An 11,437-nucleotide genomic window follows, 5' to 3' on the forward strand; every position below is an offset into this window, starting at 1 on the left:
GTCATGTTTTTTTTTTTTTTTTTAGTATCTGTAGTGTGCCGGATGTCCACACAAATGGCAATACGAACACAAATGCGAGGTTAAAATCATTTAATTGGCATGTTAGCGGCTGCTTTGACAAAAACGCCAGGAGGCGAAAATACGCGCAAAATATATTTAAAAAAAAAAGGGGGCATCCAATCAACTAAAACGGCAAACACTGCTAATGGGTCTCGACAAAGTTTCGACGCTGGGGAGGTCGAGGGCCAATTTCATGGCTGCTTTAAAAAGGCAGGAAGAGGCTCATTTTCTATTTTCAGTCATGCTCTCGTTTGGAACGGCGCCTCCGTCTTTCCTGCTTGCTTGACAAACATCCTCGCATGGCAGATAAGTGGAATGGGAGCATCAATTCAAAATAAAATGCTGTATACAGCACGGTGGCACCTTGACTCAGCGCTTGTGAACTTTGTCAATTTACCAGCTTTCTGTTGCCAGAGTGAAGCGAATAAATAAATTGAGCTGGAGGCAAAAAAAAAAAAAAATCTTTGGAGGTTAACATTGTAAATGTCAAAAGTGAGCCATTAAAACAAATATTGTATATTTTTATACAATAACATAGTCTATTGTTTATTATTCTTCATAATGGATGGAATTCTAATTTATTCCAATTTGGGGAAAATCAATTTGATATATGAATAGATTGAATTAAAAAAGGCGGTAAACCGAGTTAGAAACTTGGTCGCGGAAGAAATAAACTTCTGCAGTCAATGCTCCACTGTCCAGTGCAGCGGCATGAAATATAGACGCTTTGTCGGCACCTGATGCATATTTTCCTACAAACAAACCCAAACATTACTGCCGCTTTCATTTTTCCAGAGCAAGAATCCGCAAAAAATCTCCTCCCACACCCTCGTCTCTGTCACACTCCCACGCCAGCGGGCCTTACTATACGTCGTGATGTGAAGACCATAAAGGACACCTTTGTAAGGGACCATCACGCATAAGAGGTTGGAGGGGGGTTGGTTGGTGAAAAACACAAAAGGCACAGAGATCCACACGCACAACGAGGTGCTTTCAATATTTCATCAAAATTAAAATCACCTCAAATTTTCTTTGTAGCAAGATGTCGTGAAACGGTCATTTGGTTGAATGAAACAGGTAACATCCACCTGTTTTAAGCTAACTCAAGGGAGCGGCCATTTTGTCACTTGTTGGCAGGCTCCGGCCAATCACGGCTCACCAGTTTTTCTGAAGGATATTTAGATAGATCATAATATTATATAAGCGTATTCTGTATTTTATGATACATTATATCAAGGTAACTCTACATATACAAAAGTTTCTGATGAGTTTCTTCTTCCGACATTTTTTTTTGGACAACATTTGGTCTCGTTTTGTCCGGCTGCCTCTGCGTTAAGCCGCCTGCATTAACGAGACGGAGAAGGAATTCCGTTTACTCTGTTTTCTTTATGGCGAGCATAAATCTGCAGCAGCGGTCCCTTCCGCTCGACCAACTTCAAAATTTGCCTAACGATGCAAAATATTTTCCTTTGACCGCCGTTGCTTCTTATCACTCAAGCCTCAGCTTTAGGAGAACCAACGATAACATAAAATGTGACAACGCTTGTAGCCTGGATGCTCATTGCTAGCGTAATAGCCTCACACAGTTTTTTTGAAGAATGTGAAGATAAGCTATGTTTTGCTTTCCTTGAATAATCAACATGTAGTACAACACGCATTCATATTTTTCCCCATCAACAAATACAGAGCAGCTTAGCTCCTGGCTAGCCGCTATCACAGTTAGCGATGTGTTATTGGCGTATGTCCAACATAAAGAACAACCACCCAGTTTTCCTGGTTTGGATCCGGCGAGGGAAAGATAAGACCTAATAACCTTTCTTGAAAAGAAGACAAACTTTGCTCAAAGCAAGACCAAACTATTGACAGAGCACTTTCTTAAAAAAAAAAGAAGACAAACTATTGATGTTGCATTTTGCTAAGCGATGCTCAACGTCCCGAAAAAAGAAGACAATCCCGTTGATGTTGCACTTTCATAAAAAGTAAACATTTCAACTGTTGTCTATTACTTTTGAAACAAATTTGATTGAATTTTCAATGTCTCTTTACACAAAACAAAAAACATTCTTGGACGTTCTTGGACTATCGCCAAGGCAAACCTAAATGTTTTTTTCTCGGAGGGGGAGGTCGGGGGGGACGGCGTTCCCTTACCATCCCTAATGTTAAGCATTCGTTTTTTTTGTTTTTTTTTTAACATCTCGGAATCCCAAAATGGAATCCCGGGCGTGGGTGATTCATTCTCTAAATACCGCTCGAGTGTTTTACGAGGGTTGACGGGGAGGTCCGGTTGGCCCGGGCCGCACAAAAGACCACTCCTGTTTTATGTTGGGAAGGGGTCGTTTCGAGGGAGTCGGGGGGGGGGGGCCTTCGCCGATTAACGGCCACTCAAGCGTAACAAACGTCGGCATAAACAGCCTCTTGAGAACAATGCGCTGTAAAAAATGCTGACGTAAAGAAAAGTCCCGAGTTCCGGACGCCCCAAAACGGGCCGGTTGATAAGGTCATTGAACAGCACACTTACCAGACCGTCGCAGTTGTTAATGGCAACCGAGGCCCCGGCGACGTCAGTGATGTCGCCCACGAAGGTGCAGTCTGTCTTCAGCAAGTTTATCCTGGTCGTCTCGTTGTTGGACGCCGTCCGGTTGGCGAAGGGTCGGGAAGCTCCGCCTGCGGTCCCAAAGCCTTCGTCGTCGTCCCATTCCACCGTGGCGCCCGGTGCCACCAGCCGGTTGTTGGGCCGTAGTCTCAGGTGGAACTCCTTGCCAAAGGCGCTGATGTTAAAGAAGAGCCGATCCGATGGGGTGGGTGGGAGCGTCGGGGGCGGTGTCGTGGACACCTCCCTCCTGACCCGTTGCTTGTGGGTGGCCGACAGCAGGTGGGACAGGAAGCGTCCGTGGGCATCGGTGCTGAAAGGGGTGACTAAGCCGTATTCCTTCAGACGGCGTTTCAGATGATCTGCAAAATAAAATCAGCGGACCTGTACATCAAAAAGAACCAGACAAGATCATACCAGCGGCTTCCGAAACACCTTTCAGGGCAGTTCGGGTACTACGTCGGATTACGGTCGAAGGCGGTTTGGCAGGGATTCGATTCTTGATTGTTGGTCGGGCGACAGTCGGTGGGGTCGGATGGGGTTTATTGATGTCGTTTGTTATCGGTCATCTCGTATTTATTTGAGCGCACTGGGAAGCACTACAGATTACACTTGAGTGGTTTACAATGGAACTAAAAACACTTTGCTTTGGCCCCATTAGTGTTGTTTTTTAATTCAGACCCAAAGCCAGTGTTACTTAGCAAGATGAAATGAAATGGAAGAAATTTGGCTGGAAATCAGGTCAGGGGGGAAAAAAAACCAAAAAAACAAACAAACCAGGAAGTCTGCAGTTTAGGATCGGTTTTGGCCATTTCCAGGGTTCCGTTAAATGTTAACTTCTTGTGTCCAATTACTGCTAAATTCGACTCAGGTATACCAAACATGGTTGAAACATCTCCTACATTGAAAAATGTGTAGATCGGTGGGTCGGAAAAAAAAAACGCTAAGGCGCATTCGGAGACCTTGTAATTACGCGGAAGGTTTGGCCATTCAAACAGGTGTCTTTGCTAAAGGTCAAATTACACGTCCAGAGAAATGACAAGACTGGTTGAAAACAAAAATGTGATTTAAAAACATTCAAACAAAGATTCTTTGGGGAGGGGGGGAATGTAAGGCAGATGAAAGTTTTGTGTTTGTGACAATAACCAGTAAGATCGCAAATGGAGGGCGGCACATCTGCCAAAATAAAAAGTGATGCTAACACATCTGCTTTGAAAACACAAAATATCTTTTATGAGGCCAAGACCAAGTACTCTGTCATCAGACACACTTTTTTTTTTTCGTTTGTTTTTAACCTGTTTGCAACATTAGCTCAGATGTGCTTTCAGCTGGTTGAACCCCCCCCCCCCCCCCCCCCAAAAAAAAAAAAAACGGACGAACTGGACAAAAGGTGTATAAAAATCCATGGCAGGAACGATCCCAATAGATTTTTTTCCCCCCATTTTTACGCTATGATTTTTTGTTTGTGTGTTTTCGCTCCCACAAAAGACACAATTCCCTTTTTCCCGGCAATTACGTTCGTACGAGTCCCCGCAAAACTTATGGTGGGAGTAACGGGCTTTTTCAACTTGCGAAACAGGAAGTGAGCAAAGAGAGGTCAAGTGTTCGCGTAAGAGGGTTTGGTTAAGAGGGTACGACGCGGACCATGTCGAGACTCAACTCCTTGCTTAACTTCCCGATGGAGAACAGATGTGGAGGGATCCAGAGGTGGAATTTGCACTTCCTGTCTTAACGGGTTCTGTCAAGCAAAGCCTTGGTAGACTAGAAGAGTGTGTGTGTGTGTGTGTGTGGGGGGGGGGGGGGGGGGGGGGGGCACATGTCTTACATACATCAATAATCATGGCCCAATCTGTACGTCATATAATAAACCTACAGCCATTGCAGTCTGTCGGCATAAAAAGCAGGATTGAAGAGAAATTGAAGAAGAAGAATATACTTTGGTGACATTTTTTTTTTTGCTTTGGATTTTTTGCACTGTGGTTAGCATGAAGCTAAATGAACTTTCTAAGGTAGTTATTTGGTCCTTTTCAAAAATCACAATGTGTAATTCTGTCAAGTTTGAGTTTGACAGTAAATCAACTGCAAAAAAAAAAAAACATATCTTGAAAAAATTCAGGATTTCTGTGAGTCTACATGAAGCGACCCCCCCCCCCCTCTTCCACTTTTTCATTGAAACTCACCTTCTCGATCACCTTCACCAGCCTGCAAGACAAAGGGAGCAAATTATTAAAATGAAATGAAATATTCACATAAACAAGAGAGTACATGGCACATGTCTTCTAAAATCAAATTAACAAAAAAAAAAAAAAAAAAAAGCCTTCTTGAAAACGTTATGTAACAGTATAAAGTGTGTGTGGCGTGCATGTGTGGAGTGTGTGTCAACATCTCACACAGTGCGCGCATTTAAGGGAGTCAAACGTGCACGCAGCCCCCCCCCCCAACACACACACACACACACACACACACACACACACACACACACACACACACACACACACACACACACACACTGCCTCCTTACAGTCAGTCCCTCTTCTGTTTTGACCTTTAACGTTAAAAAAAAAAAAAAAAAGCAGACATGTGACCAACAAAGTTTTTACCTTGGCGGCTGAAGTCGCGATAAATCCCAGTAGCACCAACGAGGCGAGTGACAACGCGGCCATCATTGAGTCTTGTCAAGGAAATCAATAAGAAATAAAGTTGATCCCAAAAAAAAAAAAAAAGAGATGGAGGTGTGCGGCAAAAAAATCTTGCCTCTGTCTTGGTTTTTTTTTGTTTGTTTGTTTCTTTTAAATAACGCAAGGAGTGCAGTGAGGCGAGTTGCGTGACTTTTTTGGGGGGTCACTGTCACTCCAAAGTTTGCGTGGGTCCAACCGCCGCTCGCGTCTCGGCCGCTGCGCGACCTGCCTTGCCTTTGCCTTGCCTTGCCTGCCTCCTCAAGCTTCCGCCTAATAAACCAAATAAGTCCGGCCCTGTGTGACGTCACCGTTGCCCCCCCCCCCCCAAAAAAAAACGTCCCACGCATACTCTCGTACGACAGATATCAAAAGTCTACACCCCCACTTCAAACGTCAAGTTTTGATGATTAAAAAAGGATGGAAAATAGGAGAGTGACTTCTTTCAAAAACTTTTTTCTACCATTTTTTTTTTAACTCTAAGATGTAAAACGTTTTTGCCCAATCTTAACAAGAGGGGAATAAAAAAACAGGGGTGGATGATTTAAATGATGGAGAGAACCAGATGAGGTGTTGATGGGGAGGGGGGGGGGGGCTCTGAGCAACTGTGATGTCATTTTGGATTTTGCTGCCTACCTCACAGTCCACAAGAAAGTTTTCAACTTGGCCTCCCCTTTAATTTTTTTGTATACGTAGATGTTCATTGTAAAATATATAACATTTACAAAAAATCTTATTTTGGGTTCTTATTTACATGTATTTATTTTCCAAAAACATGACATGTCAGCTTTTTTTTTTTTTTTGCAAAAATAGGATTGGACTATTTTGTTTCGATAAGTTAGATAAGTGTGATTACAAACATAAGAGCATGGTAAAATGCTGAATTCATAACATTTGGCATTATACATTTGTCAAAATATTTTGCAAACTAAATAGTTCACTTGCCGAATAGGCCGATACATAATGCAGTGGCTCAAAAGTATCCAGAGTTCAAATGAATAAACCCGACTTGTGAACATTTCCATGGCAGCCATCATAGCGAGGCAACGTGTGACATGAGGTGACACGACCCACCAATCACTTACGACCCATCTCATTTGCAACAGTGTCATTTTTCCACATCTGAGCTCTCGCTCTGTTCACAGGCGCAGCGGCATTCAGAAGATGAATGTGACCTCCAGATTGCAAATAAATCACGTTAAATCTTCGTCTGGCCCTTTCGGAAGGGGGTAAAATGGGTACAGTGGGACCCCCCGTGGAGTTTTGCTATTTGCGGGTTGGCCTGGTTCCTCTTCAAGCAGCTAGCGTCAAAATGGCGCTTCATTTTTATTTATTTGCTCATTTATTTATTTATTTAAAAGTATCTTTTGCATCGCTTTTCAACAGAGGAACATAGAAAGTTTACCGGAAGGACGACTCTCAATGAGGAGCCTGTTGGCGATGAAGTTGACCCCCGCCTGCATGTAAAAATAGGGTTGCCCGGAATGCCGTCTTTTCACTCTTTCTCGTCCCAACACAATGACCCGTGACGTCTTTACCAGGCAGGTTATGTCTCTCTCACAATGAGTCCGACGTCGCGCCCCGTGGGGTCAGCGATGCTTTTTGTCGTCGGGGGGGCAATAAAAAATCATTGGCGGCTAAAAGACGGGACATTCCATTCGAGAGTGAAAAGGGGGGGGGGGGCTGGGAATAATTGACATAAATTAAAAGATGCTCGTCATATCCTGAATGGGAAATGCCCGGAAAATATTTGCCTGGCAACATGCTCAATAGTTTTACTTGTGATTCAATTGGACTAACAAAGGTGATTTATCATTTCGATATTTTCGAAAATTCTGTCGTATGCAATGCTCCCAAAACAAAATGGGGAAAAAGTCTTGATATTATGAAATTAAAATCACAAATAATATGGAAAAAGCTATTGTGAATGTAAACTCCAGCCTGCAATTGCTTGTCTCATATCAAAACTCAGTTGTCATAATATGGACGAGTGAACGCCACCGGCTAGTAAAATGCAGTTTCTTTTTCTCGTTAAACTCCGAAATTCATGAAAGCGTATTTTAAAGCTCGCGATGATGTTTGCCTTTCAGGCATTCTCCACGGAGGCCCGCCTCCCGCCGACTTTTTCCCCAACCAGTCATTGTCGGCGCAACACACGATGGTGTTGTAATGAGCATGGACACACACACACACACACACACACACACACACACACACACACACACACACACACACACACACGCACACACACAGATTCTGCTTTAACAAGGCTCATTTGAAAGGCAGCGGTGCAGCGGAAAGAGCAATAAAAGCCGTCTGATTTAGTGGCCCCATGCGGCGCTGATGCCCCGTCAGATGCTTTTTGACTCCTTACAAGACAAAAAAAATAAAATAAACTCACACCCACTGCGCTTATCGTCCATTGTGTTTGTTTATTTATAAAAAAAAAAAAAGTCACACTGGCATAAATATGAAATCATTTTGAATTCTAAGTGTAGCATACGATTGGAATGTTAGCAGACAAAATTGAAAACACAAATACATTAAAAAAAAAAAAAGTTTGTCACTTTGCAGTTAGCAACTCATTCATCTTGTTAAGTTGTATTTACAGCTAAATGTTCGACCATCTGATTGGTCAGTCGGGGTAAGAAATATGACCCCTGATGAGAAATGTAAAAAAAAAAAAAAATCACATTTTGGATATGGTAAGCTCCCTCGTGCAAATTGGGGGATGGACGTTGTAACATCTGCTGGAGCTGGTTCCGAACAAGCCGTTAATTGGCTCTAACAGCGAGATGCTGGCGGTGAGCGTTCGCTTTGTCAGCAGCGCTCTGGTCTTAATTTGGCACATTTTCTCCACGTGTTGGGATTTGACGTCATGGCTTTCCCCCACTTCAGTTAGCAGTAGCATCAATGCTAACGTTAAAGAATAGAAAGCTCAGGTTTGTACATTTGCAGAAGAACATGTTTACAAGTCATGAAGTTAATGAGAGCAAAATATCCCAAAATCATCAATTTTGAGTTTTCGACCCCCCAGAAACAACCGTAAGGCAATAAATATGAAAGCAGGGAGCCTCATCTCCATGTTAGCGTTCCGCGGGAGACTCGTCATTACCAGGAAAAAAAAAAAAAAATGGATACCCGATGGCTACGAAGAGGCTTGAGTTGGATATCATAAGATCCTTTTAGAGGAACAAGAAGAGCCTCCAGTCGAATTATAATTAAAGATGGAAATCCATCCATCTTCTATCTATTTGATTGTCAAATATGACTTGAATATTATACATACATAAGTAAAGGTTGCAGAAATGAAATACGATGGAAGTAGAGAAGTCCAGACCTAACCTTATAGAGACTGTCAAATTTCTTGACTTTTTGTCTGTTAAACTTTTTTCAAGTATAACTGATAATTGTCAAAGAATGAAAACCTGTTTGCTTTTGATCATTCTGAGGAATGACCACGCTGCGAATTCAATTATTCACAAACGTTTCCTCCTGCTAATTCAGCTCTCCCTCTTGGCTCGATTCTTTTTTTAATTTGTAGTCAAAATTCACAGAGAGGTTGCGTGACCGAAATGCTTTCTGTCTGTGTTGACCTTTTTCAGTTAGTTATCTATAGTATCGAAAAAAAGGTTCTTTGGCTACTTCTAGTGCTGGGAATCGATACGAGCGTTAGCACTGATGCTAATGTTTACATTCAGTTACGGTATCAGTGATTGGGCCGTTGAGTAATTAAGCCGATAGACTTGAACTAATGTTAATAATTAACATAAGCGCAAGATAATGAAAGTAGTTCACCAAAAGTTTGCGAGCAGGTCCACAGAATGATCTCGTGTTTGGTTTCACTTCAACGCCTGCCGGTACGTTTGAAGAATTGAAGAATTTTATCAGCTTCAAGTGAGAATTTGTCAAAAATGTCTGCCGTTGTATCCACCCTGACACTTAATTGGCAGTGCGGTAGAAAGGCGCTATTATCACTGTTAAAAAAATTAAGCACCTCCAACCTCAAATAATTAGCCCTTTTGATGTTTGGCCCAAGCTAATTTCTTTTTTTTGCACACAAATGAAATTGAGAAAACCCGCTGTAACCAATCAAGCGCAAAATTAGCAAAAGCAAATATGGACAATGGAATTGAGCTTGTTTTAGAAGAAAACCAGAGACTCAATCAAAAATGTTCCATTTCCTGCTCCAAAGTAATTCCAATGCTAAACCTTCTGTGGTTTTAACACAACCTTTGATGAGTTTTGTAGAAGCTAACAGGAGCGCAAACGAAAGGCTTCACAGAGAACACTTTAGGAGGAAGTTCTTGAGAGTATCGGGTTGATGTTAATTTGTAATTCCTGACTATTATTTGTTGTCAGGAGGATTCAAGGCTCTCAAGCACCTCTCAAGCACCTTCATCAATAGGCCACAACAATCTGTGGATGGTTCTAAATGCTAACACTAGCATCAATGGTCACACCAACCAATTGTTTTTTAGATTTGTAGCCTTGACTAGAAGATATGCTTTTGGATTTAAAAACTAGAGTTGAGAAGTCAGAAATGTGGAGAGAAAAAAAAAGAATTTCTTGCACGAGTTAATATCATGATAAATAAAGGAATACCTTATCTTTGATTAAACGATTGACGAGGGGATCAGCTACATCAACAGTGTGATGAAAAGCCAGGCGGTGCAAAGCCAACACGGCTAAATGGTCCCATTCGACAATGGCGTCACCTGCTTTTTCTAATCCCGACTCCCTTTCAGACGGTGACATTCCTGTCGAGCACATCAAGGTCAAAGGATGAAGAGCTCATGCCGCAAGTTAGCCCGGCCTCCTCGTCCCAACCTCTTCCTCAACTCTTAATGTCCACTTTGAAGAAATGAAAGAAAAATTCAGATGGTCTGTAGATTATATAGAGAGAAAAAAAACAAAAACGTGAAAAGCAATACAAAAGTCCCAGAACCTTTACAGAACTATTCTCGACAACGGAATCAATAGCTGTTAACAGTAGATCAAACCAACGCCGGAATGACCGCGGTGTCATCCCTTTCCTCGACGAGACGTTAAACTGATAGTGAACCTCCCAAATATTCCCTATGGAACCGCTCTTGTTTTAAGTTGCGCCAGACAAGGAAAGCTATTGGGGGAGGGTGAAGGGGGGGGGGGGCGGTTACAAAAACCAAAACGGGAGCACCTGGCCTCTGAGAGAAATTCCGTCCATCCGACCTGCATCGATGCCGTGACCTGACTTTGTTTGCGGCCGACATGTCCGGCGGGGCGCTTAGACGAGGATTAACTTCCGATTGGCGCGCCCGCTCACTCGGGCGACTGTGCCAACAGAGTGACCACTTCAAAAGGGTTGAAGGGGGGGAAAAAAAAGACGGCGGGAATTATCTTAGCCAAGCTTGCCTCGGGACGGGCGGTATAGAGCAAAAAAGAATGAGGAAAAACCGTTTTGATGTGCCGGCCCTCCGGTGTTGGGATGGCGTGAAATGCGCACGAGGGAGAAGACGCAGTTAGCGTCAGATGCTAATGTAGCAGTCGACATCTTCACTCGCTTGCTGTTCCGCTTGGAAATTGTAGTGGCATTTGTTTATAACATAACACGGAGGAGGGCGAGCCAATGTCCGGTATTGAACCTCAAATGTCTCGATGGACAATTACCCCGATGACCTTTTTTTTTCCCCCTCACCTTCTTGAGGTGTTTTGTGTGGGTAAGCAAACAGAGGTAGACCGCGAAGGGACACGAAGGACTATAAAATAACTCAAAATCCAAAAATAATTGATGGTACGTGAACTTGTTTTGTGATGTTGTGCCCACAGTACCGCCGTCTAATAGATATTGATCTATGTTGCTCCTTTCACTCAATGATGCCATCTCATCTCATTGTTTCCTGTTCCCGATAGAAAAATGTTACTCCATAAGCACAGATATTTCATTTCTGTTTTGTATTGCATTTGAATCGAAGCATATTTTTTAATACGTTGTTATTCTTCGGTTTGAAATTGTAACATATTTACTCTTCGCTTTTTTTTTTCCATTAAGGCAAATAAACATACAAACATACATACCCACCCTTACATATACACACACAAGAAAAAAAAAAAAATTGAGAAAGAACAAATG

General features: G+C 42.5%; 1 protein-coding gene across 2 annotated transcripts in view; it reads right to left on the bottom strand.

Annotated features, from left to right (window-relative positions):
- Nucleotides 1-5,563, bottom strand: part of adamts3 (ADAM metallopeptidase with thrombospondin type 1 motif, 3) — a 47,968-nt gene extending 42,405 nt beyond the window's left edge. For both annotated transcript variants that reach the window (XM_085909170.1, XM_085909169.1), the window contains exons 1-3: nt 5,251-5,563; nt 4,831-4,852; nt 2,579-3,012 (exon numbers count right to left, since the gene is read on the bottom strand). In XM_085909170.1, coding sequence (XP_085765296.1) covers nt 2,579-3,012; nt 4,831-4,852; nt 5,251-5,316 — 522 coding nt within the window. In that variant the 5' untranslated portion in view covers nt 5,317-5,563. The remainder of the gene's footprint in view (nt 1-2,578; nt 3,013-4,830; nt 4,853-5,250) is intronic.
- Between the last annotated feature and the right edge of the window lie 5,874 nt (nt 5,564-11,437).

Source organism: Syngnathus leptorhynchus, chromosome 4 (assembly GCF_054491065.1).
Source record: "Syngnathus leptorhynchus isolate UIUO chromosome 4, UIUO_Slep, whole genome shotgun sequence".
NCBI classification, from domain to species: domain Eukaryota; kingdom Metazoa; phylum Chordata; class Actinopteri; order Syngnathiformes; family Syngnathidae; genus Syngnathus; species Syngnathus leptorhynchus.